At 45.9% G+C, this 20,489-nt stretch overlaps 1 protein-coding gene across 1 annotated transcript in view; it reads left to right on the top strand.

The window, feature by feature from the left end:
• The window catches only part of LOC130361215 (cytochrome P450 2K6-like), a 128,263-nt gene that overhangs the window by 83,089 nt on the left and 24,685 nt on the right, over nucleotides 1–20,489 (top strand). The window contains exons 7-8 of the mRNA XM_056563948.1: nucleotides 8,981–9,143; nucleotides 16,125–16,274. Of these exons, the coding sequence (XP_056419923.1) occupies nucleotides 8,981–9,143; nucleotides 16,125–16,274 (313 nt within the window). The remainder of the gene's footprint in view (nucleotides 1–8,980; nucleotides 9,144–16,124; nucleotides 16,275–20,489) is intronic.

Below are 20,489 nucleotides of genomic sequence, written 5' to 3'. Positions count from 1 at the left end.
AAAAATTGAGCTTCCCAGATTAAATGAGAAAAAAAAAGTATAATTAACAAGGAACTTGAATACAACAACTTGAGAGTGCATTGAAGTCATTCTCGGGAAAAATTTCACCAGGGCCAGACAAAAATTCTGTTTGAAATTTATCGATGGTTGGGATCAAGTCTGCTGAAAAAGTTGTTTGAGGTAATTATATGAATCCTGTAGGGGAGAGAAGCTACCATCTTCAATGTATGAGTCATGCAGACCCATATCTCTGTGAAATACAGATATAAAAATATTTAAGAAACTAATAGTTCTACGTATTAAACCCTATATGGAAGATATTATTGGTCGGGAACAATCAGGGTTCATGAAGAATAGGAATGGTCAAGATAATATCAGAAGAGTTTTCTCCGAAAGGCAAATGGGTAAAGGATTTGCCCGCTCCATCCTGTTGCTAGACGCCGCAAACGCTTTTGACAGGGTGGAGTGGGCCTTCCTATGGGAAACCTTGAAGCATTTTGGGCTGGGGGAAAATTTTTATTAATTTAATTAAGGTCATGTATAAAGACCCTAGGGCTAGGTTGATAATAAATAAGAGAACATCCAGAACAATTTTCCTTAACAAGAGGCAACCGGCAGGGGTGTCCTTTATCCCCATTATTATTTTTGATGTTTATAGAACCTCTAGCAGTATATATTAGAAAAAAGATGAATTTTGAAGGCTTCAGACTAGGAGGGGATACAAATAAGATTGTATTATATGTGGATGACATTCTGCTGTTCATCAAAAATCCTCAGATCTACCGTATTTTTCGCCCTATAGGACGCTCCGGCATATCAGATGCACCCAATTTTAAATGAAGAAAATCTAGAATACAATGTAAAGTATAGGTCACAGTGATCTTCAACCAGCGGACCTCCAGATGTTTCAAAACTACAACTCCCAGCATGCCCGGACAGCCGTTGGCTGTCCGGGCATGCCAGGAGTTGTAGTTTTGCAACACCTGGAGATCTGCAGGTTGAAGACCACTGGTATAGGAGATAATACTCATGTGTCCCCGCCGCTCCGGACCCGTCACCACTCGTCACCGCTGCCTTGGATGTCGCCATCCATCGCTGTTGCTGCGTCCCCGGGGTGTCCCCGTCACTCCAGAACGACTCTGCTGCCCGGTATCCTCGCTCTCCGTCGTCGCCATCACGTCACTAGGCACGCCGCTACGCACGCTGCTCCTATTGGATGATGGGGTGGTGTGCGCGACGACGTGATGACGACGAAGGAGAGCGCCGGCCATGCAGGGGATCCCGGCACGCAGCAGACACCGAGGAGGCAGGTATGGTCCCTCCCGGTGCAGCCGGGTTAGTGTCACTTTCGCTTCAGACATGGCAGTCAGCTTTGATCGCCGCGTCTGAAGGGTTAATACAGGGCATCACCGCGATCAGTGATGTCCTGTATTAGCCGCGGGTCCCGGCCATTGATGGCCGCAGGGACCGCCGCGATAGGTGTGTATTCGCCGTATAAGACGCACCAACTTTCCCCCCCCCCCCCCCCCCCCCAGTTTTGGGGAAGAAAAAGTGTTTCTTATACGGCGAAAAATACGGTATATAGGACAGATAATAGATGATATACAAAATTTTGTCCGATCCAGATGAGGTAGACAATGGGGATTTTTGTGAACTAAAAATAGTTAAATACCCAGACAAAACTGAATATCTGGGCATTATGATTAACAATAGAATGGAGGAATATTTGAACTTGAACCTTGCCTCTATAATAGAAAAAATAAGTAAAAAGATAGAGATATGGTTATAATTGCCTATGGGGATAGTGGACCGAATAGCTCTAATAAAGATGATTGTCTTCTCGCAGTTATTATACTTTTTGTCTGCCTCACCCACACATCGTATCACAGCCCTTATAGACCCTTATTTAGATATAATTAAAACTTTGAAATTTATTGATATGCCTTAAAAAATTAGATACCGTATTTATCGGCGTATAACACGCACTTTTTAGGCTAAAATTTTTAGCTTAAAGTCTGTGTGCGTGTTATACGCCGATACACCCCCAGGAAAGGCAGGGGGAGAGAGGCCGTCGCTGCCCGCTTCTCTCCCCCTGCCTTTCCTGGGGTCTAGAGCGCTGCTGTCGGCCCTTCTCTCCCCCTAGCTATCGGCGCCGCTGCCCGTTCTGTCCCCCTGACTATCGGTGCCGGGGGGAGAGAAGGGGCAGCGGCACCCATTGCCGGCGCCGCTGCCCCGTTGCCTCCCCCCATCCCCGGTGGCATAATTACCTGAGTCGGGTCCGCGCTGCTCCAGGCCTCCGGCGTGCGTCCCCGGCGTTGTTGCTATGCGCTGAACAGCGCGGCGCATGACGTCAGTGCGCCGCGCCGTGCATAGCAACGACGCAGGGGACGCACGCCGGAGGCGTGCAGCAGTGCGGACTCGACTCAGGTAATTATGCCACCGGGGATGGGGGGAGGCAACGGGGCAGCGGCGCCGGCAATGGGTGCCGCTGCCCCTTCTCTCCCCCTGGCTGTCGGCGCCGGCACCGATAGTCAGGGGGACAGAACGGGCAGCGGCGCCGATAGCCAGGGGGTGAGAAGGGCCGACAGCAGCGCTCTAGACCCCAGGAAAGGCAGAGGGAGAGAACCGGGCAGCGACGGCCTCTCTCCCCCTGCCTTTCCTGGGGGTATATCGGGGTATACACGCGCACACACGCACCCTCATTTTACCATGGATATTTGGGTAAAAAACTTTTTTTACCCAAATATCCTTGGTAAAATGAGGGTGCGTGTTATAGGCCGGTGCGTGGTATACCCCGATAAATACGGTAATTAACATAAATTGTGACTACACACTTGTGACACAAAGAAAAATACCTGATAAAATACCTGAAAAAATCTGCACGTGACCAGAGTCAGTCCTGACTGATGGACAGTTTCCAGATGCAGTCAATGGTAAGCTGGCAGTACTTGATGGGTCTCCCAGAATAAACAGACCAGAGCAAATACTTAAAAACTCACAGTGTCCCAAATAGGGTCAGAGTGACATACAATAACTTCATAAACTCACTCTGCCACTGTATGGTAATCCCATTAACCCCTTAAGGACTTTTTCCTCCTCGCCTTCTAACTTCTAAATTAGCAAATTTTGGAAGGTTTTGTTTTCACGCTGTACAATTTCCGGTAAAAATGACATGTTTTCTTTATTCTGTGGGTCAATACGATTAAAATGATACCCATGATTATATTATTTTCTACAATTGTACCGCTTAAAAAAAATCTCAAACCATTTTCACAAAATTAGTATGTTAAAAATTGCCCTATTTTGACCACCTATAACTTTCTCATTTTTACGTATATGGGGCGATATGAGGGCTCATTTTTTGCGCCAAGATCTGTAGTTTTTATCAGTACCACTTTTGCTTAGGTTTTACTTTTTATTATTTTTTTATTTTTTTTTTTTGGAATAAAATGTGACAAAAAAGCAGCAATTTTGGACTTTTTAAAATTTTTTTTACATTTACGCCATTCACCGTACGGGATAATTAACAATATATTTTAATAGGTCAGACTTTTACGCACGCGGAGATACCAAATATGTGTATTAAGTTTTTTTTTTTTACGCTTTTTGGGGGGTAAAATGGGAAAAACGGACGTTTTACTTTTTTTTATTTGGGGAGGGGATTTTTCAAATTTTTTTACTTTTTTTTTTTTTTTTAAACATTTTATGTCCCTATAGGGGACTATTCATAGCAATCAATTGATTGATAATACTGTTCAGTGCTATGTATAGGATAGCACTGCTCAGCATTATCGGTGATCTTCTGGTCTGGTTTGCTCGATCTCAGACCAGAGTAGAAGACCCCGGGAGACAGCCGGAGCCAGGTGAGGGGAGCTCCGGCCGCCATGCTGGATGATAGGATCCACGCGGTAGCGCTGCAGTCGATCCGATCATCCATTCAAAGTACCGCACTGCTGCAGATGCCGTGATTTGTATTGATCACGTCATCTAAGGGGTTAATGGCAGACATCCGCACGATCGCGGATGTCTGCCATTACCGGCAGGTCCCTGGCTGCTGAAAGCAGCCGGGACCTGCCAGGCATGACGCGAGCACCACTCCGGTGCTCGTGATCATGGCGGCGCGTAAATGTACGTCATGGTGCGCTAAGTACCACCTCACCATGACGTACATTTATGTCCATTGTCGTTGAGGGGTTAAAAAAGCATAAATAGGGGGCATACCACTAACCACCAAATTCAGATATCCACCATAAATCATAACACCTCTTGTGCAAAATATTGTGAAAAGGTAATTAAAAAGAGAACATTAAAGTTTTGTGCCCTTTTTTTCCGACGCGTTTCCCCCCATACTTTCGGGGTTTCTCAAGGAACATACGGGTAGCTCTTCCTAATAATATGGACAGGTGTCAAAAGATGAGGTTGGCTTATGGATAATGCATACAGCTCAGGTGTGCGCCCCGATCGGTATGTATGACCACACGCCTGCAAACAAGTACATGGCACAGATGTTTAGATATAAGAAAATTCAGCATGCAGTGAAATTCACTAAAAATCAAGAATTGTTTAAGATAGAAAATCACATGGTTTGTAATTTGACACAGGTAGAAGAGAGGAAAATTAATCTATCAATACTGTATAAAATAATACTAGCGGTAAAAGCTGATAAGAAGAGCAATGTCGACAATGCCAGCAGGAAAAATTGGGTAGAGGATGTTGGTGAAATTGATGATGTTCAATGGACCACTATATTGAAAAGCCCTTTGGAAATGTCGATAAATGAGGGTCACAGATTTTGACAGTTTATGTTAATACACAGATTATATTATACATGGAAAAATGTATTTAAGTGGGGATTGAGAGAGATATTTCCCCCTCCCCAGTAGGTAGGTATGTACTTAGGTAGTCGATGCCCTAGTTGGCAGATATGTCCTTTAGTATTTCCCTGTCCCCTAGTAGGAAGGTATCTCCTTAGGTATTTCCCTCTACCCCAGTAGGCAGGAATTTCCTCAGGTATTTCCCCAGTAAGCCGGTATGTCTTTAAATAGTCCCCCGGCTATGACCTTTTGTAGTCGCCTCTAGTAAACATGTATGTCCTTAGGTATTTCTCCTCTCCCTAGATAGGCAGGTAGATAGTTGACACCCTCCCTGCAGTATACAGGTATGACCCACTTTGGCCCAGAATAATGAACATAAATATATATATATATATATATATATATATATATATATAAAAGTTTTTAGTCAGCCACCAATTGTGTAAGTTCTCCTACTTAAAAAGATGAGAGAGGCCTGTAATTTTCATCATAGGTATACCTCAACTATGAGAGACATAATGAGAAAAAAAATCCATAAAATCACATTGTCTGATTTTTTAAAAATGTATTTGCAAATTATGGTGGAAAATAAGTGTTTGGTAAATAACAAATGTTCATCTCAATACTTTGTTATATACCCTTTTTTGGCAATGACAGAGGTCAAACGTTTTCTGTAAGTCTTCACAAGGTTTTCACACACTCTTGCTGGTATTTTGGCCCATTCCTCCATGCAGATCTCCTCTAGAGCAGTGATGTTTTGGGTCCTTCGCTGGGCAACACAGACTTTCAACTCCCTCCAAAGGTTTTCTATGGGGTTGAGATCTAGAGACTGGCTAGGCTACTCCAGGTCCCTGAAATGCTTCTTACGAAGCCACTTCTTTGTTGCCCGGGCGGTGTGTTTGGGATCATTGTCATGCTGAAAGACCCAGCCTCATTTCATCTTCAATGCCCTTGCTGATGGAAGGAGGTTTTCACTCAAAATCTTACGATATATGGCCCAATTCATTCATTCCTTTACACGGATCAATCGTCCTTGTCCCTTTGCTGAAAAACAGCATCAAATCATGATGTTTCCACCCCATGCTTCACAGTAGGTATGGTGTTCTTTGGATGCAACTCAGCATTCTTTCTCCTCTAAACACGACAAGTTGAGTTTTTACCAAAAAGTTCTACTTTGGTTTCTTCTGACCATAGGACATTCTCCCAATCCTCTATTGGATCATCCAAATGCTCTATAGCAATCTTCAGACGGGCCCAGACATGTACTGGCTTAAGCAGGGGGACATGTCTGGCACTGCATGATTTGAGTCCCTGGTGGCGTAGTGTGTTACTCTGGTCCCAGCTTTCTGCAGGTCATTCACTAGGTCCCCCTGTGTGGTTCTTCGAGTTTTGCTCACAGTTTTCGTGATCATTTTGACACCACAGGGTGAGATCTTGCATGGAGCCCCAAATCAAGGGAGATTATCAGTGGTCTTGTATGTCCTCCATTTTCTCATAATTGCTCCCACAGTTTATTTACAGCTGGAAATTCAGTTCTTTTTGAATTTTTTTTTGTCTTGTCCACAGTGCTCTCTACTGACACCTCTGTCTGTGTCAGGAACTGTCCAGAGCAGCACAGGTTTGCAGTGGGGATTTTCTCCTGCTCTGGACAGTTCCTGATACAACATCAGGTGTCCTCAGAAAGCCCTGTGGACAAGACAAAAAAGAAATAAAAAAAGAACATAATTTCCTCTGTAGTATACAGCTGCTAAAAAGTACAGGAAGGGTAAAGATTTTTCAATAGAAGTCATTTACAAATCTGTTTAACTTTCTGGCACCAGTTCATAAAAAAAAATGTTTTTCACCGGAGTACCCCTTTAACCTCTTAAGGACGCAGGGCGTATGGATACGCCCTGCATTCCGAGTCCTTAAGGACGCAGGGCGTATCCATACGCACGTGGGAATTCCGGTCCCCACCGCTAGCCGGTTGGGGACCGGAGCCGGATGCCTGCTGAAATCATTCAGCAGGCACCCTGGCACATCGCCCAGGGGGGTCCTGAGACCCCCCCCATGTCGGCGATCAGAGAAAATCGCATGTCAATTCAGACATGCGATTTTCTCCAATTCCGGGCTGATCGGGTCTCTGGTGACCCGATCACCCGGAAAATAGGGCTGATCAGAGTTGTCAGCAACAACCCCGATCAGCCTAAAGGATTGGAGTGAGATCGCAAAGCTGCGATCTACTCCTATCCCCTGCCATTACTCAGAACGGAGTTCTGACCAATGGCAGCGGAGGACAGGGGGTTGCCATGGCAACCCCCCGTTCTGCCCGCCCCTGGATGTCGAGGGGCTCCAGGAAGAAGATGGAGGCCGTACCTGCAGGAGAAGATGCCTGGGGACCTGGGATCTTTGCTGGAGCCTGCAGGATCCTGATCAGGTAGGGAATCGACAGTGTGGGGGGGGGGCATTGAAAGTGAAAGTAAATCGATCTTTACTGTGGCAACCACTAGGGGGGCCAAACTGCAACTCCCAGCATGCCCAGAGAGACAAAGGCTGTCTGGACATGCTGGGAGTTGTAGTTTTGCAACATCTGGAGGGTCACAGTTTGGAGTCCACTGTTACAGTGGTGCCCAAACAGTAGCCCTCCAGATGTTGCCAAACTACAACTCTCAGCATGCCTCGACTGCCCAGGCATGCTGGGAGTTGTAGTTCTGTAACATCTGTCCCTTCAGATTTAGCAATTTTCATGACATTTTTGAAAATTGCTGCTCTACTTTGAAGCCCTCTAATTTTTTCAAAAAGCAAAAGTATGTCCATTTTATGATGCCATCATAAAGTGGACATATTGTATTTGTGAAGAAAAATAAAATTTATTTGGAATATCCATTTTCCTTACAATTAGAGAGCTTCAAAGTTAGAAAAATGCAAAATTTTCAAAATTTTCATGAAATTTTGGGATTTTTCACCAAAAAAGTATTCAAGTAACGCCGAAAATTTACCACCAAAATAAAGTAGAATATGTCACGAAAAAACAATCTCAGAATCAGAACATTCGGTAAAAGCGTTTTCGCGTTATTAATTTGTAAAGTGACGGTGGTCAGAATTGCGAAAAAGGGCTCAGTCCTTAAGGTGAAAAAGGGCTGCGTCCTTAAGGGGTTAAAGTAACAAGTCAGAACTGAAACAGGCAGAACTGCATTCAGAACAAAGCTTAAGCCAAGAGCCAGAAGGCTGAGGAGGAATCAAATACCCGGCCTCAGCTGCTGATTGGCCCAGGTCTGTAAGTTCTAACTAACCAGAGTGCAAAATGAAAAGCCTTGGCCAGGTGGGATACATGCATGCTCATGTGTTCATGCAGTTGATAGCAGAGCTCGCTCACCTGGGATCTGGGGCCAAGCAAATTATAATTAGGGCAATTGAGACTATAACAAGCAAATCAAGCAAGTAAATGGGAAAGAAACAAAAGATGTGTTCTCTTTATATTACAAAGAAAGGCTTGGCGGAGGAGATACCGTATTTATCGGGGTATACCACGTACCGGCCTATAACACGCACCCTCATTTTACCAAGGATATTTGGGTAAAAAAAGTTTTTTACCCAAATATCCTTGGTAAAATGATGGTGCGTGTGTGTGCATGTGTATACCCCGATACACTGTTTCTGACCCCGCAGAAGCCACCAGGAAAGGCAGGGGGAGAGAGGCCGTCACTGCCCGCTTCTCTCCCCCTGCCTTTCCTGGGGTCTAGAACCCTGCTGCCGCCGCTTCTCTGCCCCTGGCTATCGACGCCACTGCCCCATTGCCAGCGCCGCTGCCCCATTGCCTCCCCCATCCCCGGTTTTATAATTACCTGTTGCCGGGGTCGGGTCCGCGCTGCTTCTGGCTCCGGTGTGGCGTCTCCTGCGTCATTGCTATGCGCTGCGCAATGACGAGTGAAGTCGCAGCACACAGCAACGACACAGGAGACGTCACACCAGAGCCAGAAGCAGCGCGGACCCGACCCCGGCAACAGGTAATTATAAAACCGGGGATGGGGGAGGCAATAGGGCAGCGGCGCCGATAGCCAGGGGGAAAGAAGCGGCGGCAGCAGACTTTAAGCTAAAATTTTAGCCTAAAAAATACGCGTTATACTCTGATAAATACGGTACATAGTGATAAGCTTTCTACTCTTATTATGACTTGTATCTTGCAGCTTGCTAAGAAGTACGGCCCAGTGTTCAGTATAAAGATAGGAGTCCAGAAGATGGTTGTGCTGAGCGGATATGAAACAGTGAAAGAAGCTCTTGTCAACCAGGCAGAGGAGTTCTCTGACAGACCGACTATTCCAGCTATCATGGATGCAACAAGGGGATACGGTAATATTTCTATGTGATGTGAAGCTACATGATGGAACATTTATTGGTTACAAAGATACAGATTAATCCTGATTTCCTTTCTCAGCTTTCCTTGGAGATCCAAGTATAACCTGTACAGATTAATATGAAGTTAAGAGACTTTCTATAAATTTGTTGACCACATGCTCAGTTTTCCAAGAAAAGCTAAGTGGAAAAAAAGGGCCACAGCACTTCTTCCCCTTCGTTTCAGCGCTGAACCCAGATCCCCACCGATAACATGTTTGTCAAAGTGTGAGGTTTTCTTTAAAGTGTTAATTGTCACGATGCCGGCTGGCAGGTAGTGGATCCTCTGTGCCAGAGAGGGATTGGCGTGGACCGTGCTAGTGGACCGGTTCTAAGCCACTACTGGTTTTCACCAGAGCCCGCCGCAAAGCGGGATGGTCTTGCTGCGGCGGTAGTGACCAGGTCGTATCCACTAGCAACGGCTCACCTCTCTGGCTGCTGAAGATAGGCGCGGTACAAGGGAGTAGGCAAAAGCAAGGTCGGACGTAGCAGAAGGTCGGGGCAGGCAGCAAGGATCGTAGTCAGGGGCAACGGCAGAAGGTCTGGAAACACAGGCAAGGAACACACAAGGAACGCTTTCACTGGCACTAAGGCAACAAGATCTGGCAAGGGAGTGCAGGGGAAGTGAGGTGATATAGGGAAGTGCACAGGTGAACACACTAATTGGAACCACTGCGCCAATCAGCGGCGCAGTGGCCCTTTAAATCGCAGAGACCCGGCGCGCGCGCGCCCTAGGGAGCGGGGCCGCGCGCGCCGGGACAGAACAGACGGAGAGCGAGTCAGGTAGGGGAGCCGGGGTGCGCATCGCGAGCGGGCGCTACCCGCATCGCGAATCGCATCCCGGCTGGCAGCGGAATCGCAGCGCCCCGGGTCAGAGGACGTGACCGGAGCGCTGCCGCGGGGAGAGTGAAGCGAGCGCTCCGGGGAGGAGCGGGGACCCGGAGCGCTCGGCGTAACAGTACCCCCCCCCTTGGGTCTCCCCCTCTTCTTAGAGCCTGAGAACCTGAGGAGCAGACTTTTGTCTAGGATGTTGTCCTCAGGTTCCCAGGATCTCTCTTCAGGACCACAACCCTCCCAGTCCACTAAAAAAATTTTTTTTCCTCTGACCTTTTTGGCAGCTAAAATTTCTTTGACCGAGAAGATGTCCGAGGAGCCGGAAACAGGAGTGGGAGGAACAGATTTGGGAGAAAAACGGTTGAGGATGAGTGGTTTGAGAAGAGAGACGTGAAAGGCATTAGGGATACGAAGAGAGGGAGGAAGAAGAAGTTTATAAGAGACAGGATTAATTTGACACAAAATTTTGAAAGGACCAAGATAGCGTGGTCCCAACTTGTAGCTAGGGACACGGAAGCGGACATATTTAGCGGAGAGCCATACCTTGTCTCCAGGGGAAAAACGGGGGGAGCTCTTCTTTTCTTATCCGCGAACTTCTTCATGCGTGATGAAGCCTGTAAGAGAGATTTTTGGGTCTCTCTCCATATGATGGAAAGGTCACGAGAAATTTCATCCACAGCGGGCAGACCAGAGGGCAAGGGAGTAGGGAGGGGGGGAAGAGGGTGACGGCCGTACACCACGAAAAATGGGGATTTGGAGGAAGACTCAGAGACCCTGAAGTTATACGAGAATTCGGCCCATGGGAGGAGATCTGCCCAGTCATCCTGGCGGGAGGAAACAAAATGTCGCAAATAATCACCCAAGATCTGGTTAATCCTTTCTACTTGTCCATTGGACTGGGGATGATATGCAGAAGAAAAATTTAATTTAATCTTGAGTTGTTTACAGAGAGCCCTCCAGAATTTAGACACGAATTGGACGCCTCTATCCGAGACAATCTGCGTAGGCAACCCGTGAAGACGAAAAATGTGTACAAAAAATTGTTTAGCCAACTGAGGCGCAGAAGGAAGACCAGGAAGAGGGATGAAATGTGCCATTTTGGAGAATCGATCAACGACCACCCAAATAACAGTGTTGCCACGGGAAGGGGGTAAATCAGTAATAAAATCCATACCAATCAGAGACCAAGGCTGTTCGGGGACAGGCAGAGGATGAAGAAAACCAGCGGGCTTCTGGCGAGGAGTCTTATCCCGGGCACAGATAGTGCAGGCTCGCACAAAGTCCACAACATCTGTCTCCAGAGTCGGCCACCAATAGAAGCGGGAGATGAGTTGCACAGATTTCTTGATACCCGCATGACCTGCGAGATGGGAGGAGTGACCCCATTTGAGGATTCCGAGGCGTTGGCGAGGAGAAACAAAGGTCTTTCCTGGAGGAGTCTGCCTGATGGAGGCAGGAGAAGTGGAGATCAGGCAGTCAGGTGGAATGATGTGTTGCGGAGAGAGTTCAACTTCTGAGGCATCCGAGGAACGAGAGAGAGCATCGGCCCTAATGTTCTTATCGGCAGGACGAAAGTGAATCTCAAAATTAAATCGGGCAAAGAACAGAGACCACCGGGCCTGGCGAGGATTCAGCCGTTGGGCAGACTGGAGGTAGGAGAGGTTCTTGTGGTCGGTGTAGATAATAACAGGAGAACTTGATCCCTCCAGCAGATGCCTCCATTCCTCAAGTGCTAATTTAATGGCTAGAAGCTCTCGATCCCCGATGGAGTAGTTCCTCTCCGCTGGAGAGAAGGTCCTAGAGAAAAAACCACAAGTGACAGCATGCCCGGAAGAATTTTTTTGTAGAAGAACAGCTCCAGCTCCCACTGAGGAGGCATCAACCTCCAATAGGAAGGGTTTGGAAGGGTCAGGTCTGGAGAGGACGGGAGCCGAAGAAAAGGCAGACTTGAGTCGTTTAAAGGCGTCTTCTGCTTGAGGAGGCCAGGACTTGGGATCAGCATTTTTTTTGGTTAAAGCCACGATAGGAGCCACAATGGTAGAAAAATGTGGAATAAATTGCCTGTAATAATTGGCGAACCCCAAAAAGCGTTGGATAGCACGGAGTCCGGAGGGGCGTGGCCAATCTAAGACGGCAGAGAGTTTGTCTGGATCCATCTGTAGTCCCTGGCCAGAGACCAAATATCCTAGAAAAGGAAGAGATTGGCATTCAAACAGACATTTCTCAATTTTGGCATAGAGTTGGTTGTCACGAAGTCTCTGAAGAACCATACGGACATGCTGGCGGTGTTCTTCTAGATTGGCAGAAAAAATTAGGATATCGTCCAGATATACAACAACACAGGAGTATAACAGATCACGAAAAATTTCATTGACAAAGTCTTGGAAGACGGCAGGGGCGTTGCACAGTCCAAAGGGCATGACCAGATACTCAAAGTGTCCATCTCTGGTGTTAAATGCCGTTTTCCACTCGTCCCCCTCTCTGATGCGGATGAGGTTATAGGCGCCTCTTAAGTCCAATTTAGTGAAGATGTGGGCACCTTGGAGGCGATCAAAGAGTTCAGAGATGAGGGGTAAGGGGTAGCGGTTCTTAACCGTGATTTTATTAAGACCGCGGTAGTCAATGCAAGGACGTAGGGAGCCATCTTTTTTGGACACAAAGAAAAATCCGGCTCCGGCAGGAGAGGAGGATTTACGGATAAAGCCCTTTTTTAGATTCTCCTGGACGTATTCGGACATGGCAAGAGTCTCTGGGGCAGAGAGAGGATAAATTCTGCCCCGGGGTGGAGTAGTGCCCGGGAGGAGGTCGATAGGGCAATCATAAGGCCTGTGAGGAGGTAGAGTCTCAGCTTGTTTTTTGCAGAAAACATCCGCGAAGTCCATATAGGCCTTAGGGAGACCGGTTACTGGAGGAACCACAGAGTTACGGCAAGGGTTACTGGGAACCGGTTTTAGACAGTTCTTGGAACAAGAGGACCCCCAACTCTTGATCTCCCCAGTGGACCAATCCAGGGTAGGGGAATGAAGTTGAAGCCAGGGAAGTCCAAGGAGAATTTCCGAGGTGCAATTGGGGAGGACCAAAAGTTCAATCCTCTCATGATGAGATCCGATGCTCATAAGAAGGGGCTCCGTGCGGAAACGTATGGTACAGTCCAATCTTTCATTATTTACACAATTGATGTAGAGGGGTCTGGCGAGACTGGTCACCGGGATGTTGAACCTGTTGACGAGAGAGGCCAAAATAAAATTTCCTGCAGATCCAGAGTCCAAGAAGGCCACTGTAGAGAAGGAGAAGGCAGAGGCAGACATCCGCACAGGCACAGTAAGACGTGGAGAAGCAGAGTAGACATCAAGGACTGTCTCACCTTTGTGCGGAGTCAGCGTACGTCTTTCCAGGCGGGGAGGACGGATAGGACAATCTCTCAGGAAGTGTTCGGTACTAGCACAGTACAGGCAGAGGTTCTCCATACGGCGTCGTGTCCTCTCTTGAGGTGTCAGGCGAGACCGGTCGACCTGCATAGCCTCCACGGCGGGAGGCACAGGAACAGATTGCAGGGGACCAGAGGAGAGAGGAGCCGAGGAGAAGAAACGCCTCGTGCGAACAGAGTCCATATCTTGGCGGAGTTCCTGACGCCTTTCGGAAAAACGCATGTCAATGCGAGTGGCTAGGTGAATAAGTTCATGTAGATTAGCAGGAATTTCTCGTGCGGCCAGAACATCTTTAATGTTGCTGGATAGGCCTTTTTTGAAGGTCGCGCAGAGGGCCTCATTATTCCAGGACAATTCTGAAGCAAGAGTACGGAATTGTACGGCATACTCGCCAACGGAAGAATTACCCTGGACCAGGTTCAACAGGGCAGTCTCAGCAGAAGAGGCTCGGGCAGGTTCCTCAAAGACACTTCGGATTTCCGAGAAGAAGGAGTGTACAGAGGCAGTGACGGGGTCATTGCGGTCCCAGAGCGGTGTGGCCCATGACAGGGCTTTTCCGGACAGAAGGCTGACTACGAAAGCCACCTTAGACCTTTCAGTGGGAAACAGGTCCGACATCATCTCCAGATGCAGGGAACATTGGGAAAGAAAGCCACGGCAAAACTTAGAGTCCCCATCAAATTTATCCGGCAAGGATAAGCGTATCCCAGGAGCGGCCACTCGCTGCGGAGGAGGTGCAGGAGCTGGCGGAGGAGATGACTGCTGAAGCTGTGGTAGTAACTGTTGTAGCATAATGGTCAGTTGAGACAGCTGTTGGCCTTGTTGCGCTATCTGTTGTGACTGCTGGGCGACCACCGTGGTGAGGTCAGCGACAACTGGCAGAGGAACTTCAGCGGGATCCATGGCCGGATCTACTGTCACGATGCCGGCTGGCAGGTAGTGGATCCTCTGTGCCAGAGAGGGATTGGCGTGGACCGTGCTAGTGGACCGGTTCTAAGCCACTACTGGTTTTCACCAGAGCCCGCCGCAAAGCGGGATGGTCTTGCTGCGGCGGTAGTGACCAGGTCGTATCCACTAGCAACGGCTCACCTCTCTGGCTGCTGAAGATAGGCGCGGTACAAGGGAGTAGGCAAAAGCAAGGTCGGACGTAGCAGAAGGTCGGGGCAGGCAGCAAGGATCGTAGTCAGGGGCAACGGCAGAAGGTCTGGAAACACAGGCAAGGAACACACAAGGAACGCTTTCACTGGCACTAAGGCAACAAGATCCGGCAAGGGAGTGCAGGGGAAGTGAGGTGATATAGGGAAGTGCACAGGTGAACACACTAATTGGAACCACTGCGCCAATCAGCGGCGCAGTGGCCCTTTAAATCGCAGAGACCCGGCGCGCGCGCGCCCTAGGGAGCGGGGCCGCGCGCGCCGGGACAGAACAGACGGAGAGCGAGTCAGGTAGGGGAGCCGGGGTGCGCATCGCGAGCGGGCGCTACCCGCATCGCGAATCGCATCCCGGCTGGCAGCGGAATCGCAGCGCCCCGGGTCAGAGGACGTGACCGGAGCGCTGCCGCGGGGAGAGTGAAGCGAGCGCTCCGGGGAGGAGCGGGGACCCGGAGCGCTCGGCGTAACATTAATGTCTTAAGTAAAAACTTTTGACATGCCATCTAGACATGTCAAAGGCAAAGATCGCACTGGCTCGAACCATACTGATTGTAACTAGTATCTATATTTGTTCTGTGGTCCCACACAGTCCCATGATGAACCCAATTGTCCTGGAGGAAAACACGCCAGAACTCTGTTTCATGTGTTTAGTAGGTACTTATGGAAGTTACAGACGGCATTTGGGGGCCAATGTAGTGACTTGACTACTACGCTTACACTTGGCATACAAGGCATAATAATGTGTGACACTGTAGTTGTTTATCTGAGAACTTTTTTTCATAAATTATGGGTAGGGATGCTTGCTGCATAAAGGGGTAGTCCGATGCCCCAGCTTTTAGAACAGTTTGTTACGAACACTGGGTGTGTTCTGCGAGGGTTGTGACGTCACATCCTCACCCCCTTAATGCAAGTATAAAAAATGTCCCATAAACTAAATAAAAATGGGTTAAAAAGTGGTCAAAAAAGTTACAAGTGTGGCAAAAATAGTCAGGTATGACACTCTATTGTCTTACCTGGAAGGAGCTTTTCAGAACTTAAAATTTGATCCTAAATATAGAGCGTCAGTACTTCATGGGGGGGGGGGGTCCTACCACTGAGACTCCTCACAACCAACACAATCAACATTGTTTACACAGGCACAGGGACTAGTACATATGGATGGGAATGGATGGTGCTGCAACACACTACAAGTCAAGCAAATGAGACTGAACTACAGCACCGGTTACAGCCACAACTATATGTACAGAGCACTGCCGAAAAAAAAAAACTGAAGACACATGTCATGTGCATAAGCAAGGATAGGTTATAAATTTGAAAATCTCAGAAAAAACTATGAGTGAAATTCTAACATTTTTGTTCCCTTCAAAATGGCGGCAAAAAGTTGTCCTATAAAAAGCAAAAATTCATATATCATATTTGATGTGAAAGTAAAAAAGTAAGAGCTGACAGGACATGAGGGGGAGGACTAAATGGTTTCTATTCCCTAAACAAAGTATTCACTCACATTAATTATGTCTGTTCTTCAGGTCTTATCTTCGCTAATGGACATAACTGGAAAGCCATGAGACGTTTTGCTCTCTCTACATTACGGGATTTTGGTATGGGGAAAAAAAGCGTAGAAGACAAGATTACTGAGGAATCCAATTGTTTAGTGGAGACATTCAAATCCTACAAAGGTGAGAAGTTATTTTATTATCCGTGGTAGAAGAAAATGGCAGCACTCACCGGGTTAGTTGCAGAAATTCTTCTTTATTTTAAAGTGCGGAACGCATCCAGTGCGGCCGGGCACGGACGCCAAACTACGTTCAGAGAGATAGGTGACAGCTGTTGCGCATGTGTGAAGCACGGTTCATCAGACCCTCTGTAGGAACTGTGTTGCTTCATCTTGTGCATAGCGAATTATCCCGCACGTGTGTGTACTCCAAGAGGCTTGGTGCCAATCGCTATATCTCCTTTGCCATTGCTTGGTTTTTTTTATTATACTGATACCTATATGTTGGTGCGGAGGAATACATTTAAAAAAAGAGCTAATCTACCTATAGACCAAGGCTATACAGGTCACACAGTGTAAAATGAATAAAAATGGCAGTAATATAGGTATAAAAAAAAGTCGGTTTTCTTTTACTGTACATAGTAATGGGTTCTTTTTAACCCCTTAAGGACCATGGGTTTTTCCGTTTTTGCCTTTTCATTTTTTCCTCCTTACCTATAACCCCTTAATGACCAAGCCCATTTTTACCTTAACCCCTTAAGGACCAGGGTTTTTTTCCGTTTTTGCATTTTCGTTTTTTGCTCCTTGCCTTTAAAAAATCATAACTCTTTCAATTTTGCACCTAAAAATCCATATGATGGCTTATTTTTTGTGCTACCAATTCTACTTTGTAATGACATAAGTCATTTTGCCCAAAAATCTACGGTGAAATGGAAAAAAAAAATCATTGTGCGTCAAAATTGAAAAAAAAACGCAGTTTTGTAACTTTTGGGGGCTTCCGTTTCTACGTAGTACATTTTTCGGTAAAAATGACACCTTATCTTTATTCTGTAGGTCCATACGATTAAAATGATACTCTACTTATATAGGCTTGATTTTGTCCGACTTCTGGAAAAAATCAGGAAATTATGCAGGAAAATTAATACGTTTAAAATTGTCATCTTCTGACCCCTATAACTTTTTTATTTTTCCGTGTATGGGGCGGTATGAGGGTTTATTTTTTGCGACGTGATCTGAAGTTTTTAACGGTACCATTTTTGCATTGATAGGACTTATTGATCGCTTTTTATTCATTTTTAAATGATCTAAAAAGTGACCAAAAATGCACAATTTTGGACTTTGGAATTTTTTTGTGCGCACGCCATTGACCGAGCGGTTTAATTAATGATATATTTTTATAACTCGGACATTTCCGCACGCGGTGATACCATATATGTTTATTTTTATTTACACTGTGTTTTTCTTTTTATTGGAAAAGGAGGGTGATTCAAACTTTTAATAGTGGAGTTAAATGATCTTTATTCACTTTTTTTTTGCAGTGTTATAGCTCCCATAGGGACCTATAACACTGCACACACTGATCATTGTTATCCCATAGGGACCTATAACACTGCACACACTGATCTTCTATGTTGATCACTGGTTTCTCATAAGAAACCAGTGATCAACGATTCTGCCGCATGACTGCTCATGCCTGGATCTCAGGCACTGAGCAGTCATTCGGCGATCGGACAGCGAGGAGGCAGGTAGGGGCCCTCCCGCTGTCCTGTCAGCTGTTCGGGATGCCGCGATTAGCCGCGGCTATCCCGAACAGCCCGACTGAGCTAGCCGGCAACTTTCACTTTCGCTTTTAGCCGATCGGCGCTGCGCGCTATTAGAGGCGGGTCCTGGCTTCACTATGACGCCGGGCCCGCCGTGATATGATGCGGGGTTACTGTGTAACCCCGCGTTATATCACGGGGAGCAGGATCAAGGACGTACCGTTACGTCCTTGGTCCTTAAGGGGTTAAGGACCAAGCCAATTTTATTTTTGCGTTTTCGTTTTTTCCTCCTCGCCTTCTAAAATCCATAACTCTTTTATATTTCCATCTACAGACCCATATAAAGGCTTGTTTTTTTTCATGACCAATTGTACTTTGTAATGAAACCTCTCATTTTACCATAAAATGTACGGCGAACCCAAAAAAAAATTTTTAGGGAGGAAATTTAAATGAAAACCAAAATTTTGCACATTTTGGAGGGGTTCGTTTTCACACTGTACAATTTACGGTAAAAATGATGTGTTCTTTATTCTGTGGGTCAAAACGATTAAAATGATACCCATGGCTAGATACTTTTATATTTTTGTACTGCTTAAAAAAAATCTAAAACTTTTTGTACAAAATCAGTAATCTAAAATTGCCCCTTTTTGACCACCCATAACTTTTTCATTTTTCTGTATATAGGGCGGTATGATGGCTTATTTTTTGCGCCAGCAATCCATCATCTTTACTTTTTTTAGATACCAAATTTGCATATATAAAACTTTTAGATAATTTTTATAAACATTTTTTTAATAAAATGTGACAAAAAAAGCAACATTTTTGGAATTTTTTTTATTTTTTACGTTTACGCCATTCACTGTACGGGATCATTAACATTATATTTTGATAGTTCGGACATTTACGCACACAGCGATACCAAATATGTTTATAAAAAAAAAATTATGCTTTTTGGGGGTAAAATGGGAAAAACAGACAATTTTCATTTTTATTGGGGAGGGGATTTTTCACTTATTTTTTTACTTTTTATTTTTAAATTTTTCAACTTTTTTTTTTAACACTTTTTATGTCCCCATAGGGGACTATCTATAGCAATCCTTTGATTGCTAATACTGTGCAGTGCTATATATAGGACACAGCACTGCTCAGTATTATCGGTGATCTTCTGCTCTGGTCTGCTCGATCTCAGACCAGAGCAGAAGACCCCGGGAGACGTCCGGAGCCAGGTGAGGGGACCTCCGGCCGCCATGCTGGATGGTCGGATCGCCGCGGCAGCGCTGCGGGTGATCCGATCATCCAATCAAAGTACCGCAATGCCGCAGATGCCGTGATCTGTATTGATCACAGCATCTGAGGGGTTAATGGCAGACATCCGCGCGATCACGGATGTCGGCCATTACGGGCGGGTCCCTGGCTGCTGCTAGCAGCCGGAACCTGCCGTGTATGACGCGAGCACCCTTCCGATGCTCGCGGTCATACACAGGACGTAAATGTACGTCCTGGTGCGGGAAATCATAACTTTAAATCGTGCACCTAAAAATCCATATGAGGGCTTATTTTTTTGCGCCACCAATTCTACTTTGTAACTACATCAGTCATTTTAACCAAAAATCTACGACAAAACAGAAAAAAAAATTGTGCTACAAAATTTAAGAAAAAACTCAATTTTGTAACTTTTGGGGGCTTCCGTTTCTACACAGTACATTTTTCGGTAAACATGACACCTTCTCTTTATTCTGTAGGTCCATAAAATTAAAATGATACCCTACTTATATAAGTTTGATTTTGTATTACTTCTGGAAAAAATCATAACTACATGCAGGAAAATGTATACGTTTAAAATTGTCATCTTCTGACCATTATAACTTTTTTTATTTGCCTATGGGGCGGTATGAGGGCTAATTTTTTTGCGCAGTGATCTAAAGTTTTTTATCAGTACCATTTTTGTATTGATCGGATTTTTTGATCGCTTTTTATTCATTTTTTGATTATATAAAAAGTGACCAAAAATGCACTATTTTGAAAATTTGGATTTTTTTTTGCGCGTATGCCGTTGACCGTGCGGTTTAATTAATGATATATTTTTATAAATCGGACATTTCTGCACGCGCCGATACCACATATGTTTATTTTTATTTACACAGTTGTTTTTATTTAAATGGGAACAGAGGGGGGGGGGGGTGATACAAACTTTTGTTAGGAAAAGGGTTAAATGATCTTTATTAACTTTTTTTTCCACTTTTTTTTGCAATGTTATAGCTCCTATAGGGGCTATAACACTGCACACATTGATCTTTTACATTGATCAATGGTTTCTCATAGGAAACCATTGATCGATGATTCTGCCTCTTGACTGCTCATACCTGGATCTCAGGCGCTGAGCAGTGATTCGGCGATAGAACAGCAGGAGGCAGGTGAAAGGACCCTCCTGCTGTCCTAGAGCTGTCCAGGATGCTGCAATTTCACCACGGCTCTCCCAAACAGCCAACTGAGCTAGCCGGGGATAGTTTAGTTTCACTTTAGACGCAGCGATCAACTCTGAACGCCACATCTAAAGGGTTAATAGCGTGCAGCACAGTGTTTAGTGCCGCGCACTATTAGCCACGGGTCCCGCTTTGACGTCACATGATGCATTTTCC

Source organism: Hyla sarda, chromosome 3 (assembly GCF_029499605.1).
Source record: "Hyla sarda isolate aHylSar1 chromosome 3, aHylSar1.hap1, whole genome shotgun sequence".
Lineage (NCBI taxonomy): Eukaryota > Metazoa > Chordata > Amphibia > Anura > Hylidae > Hyla > Hyla sarda.
This window is presented reverse-complemented; position numbering and strand designations above follow the sequence as displayed.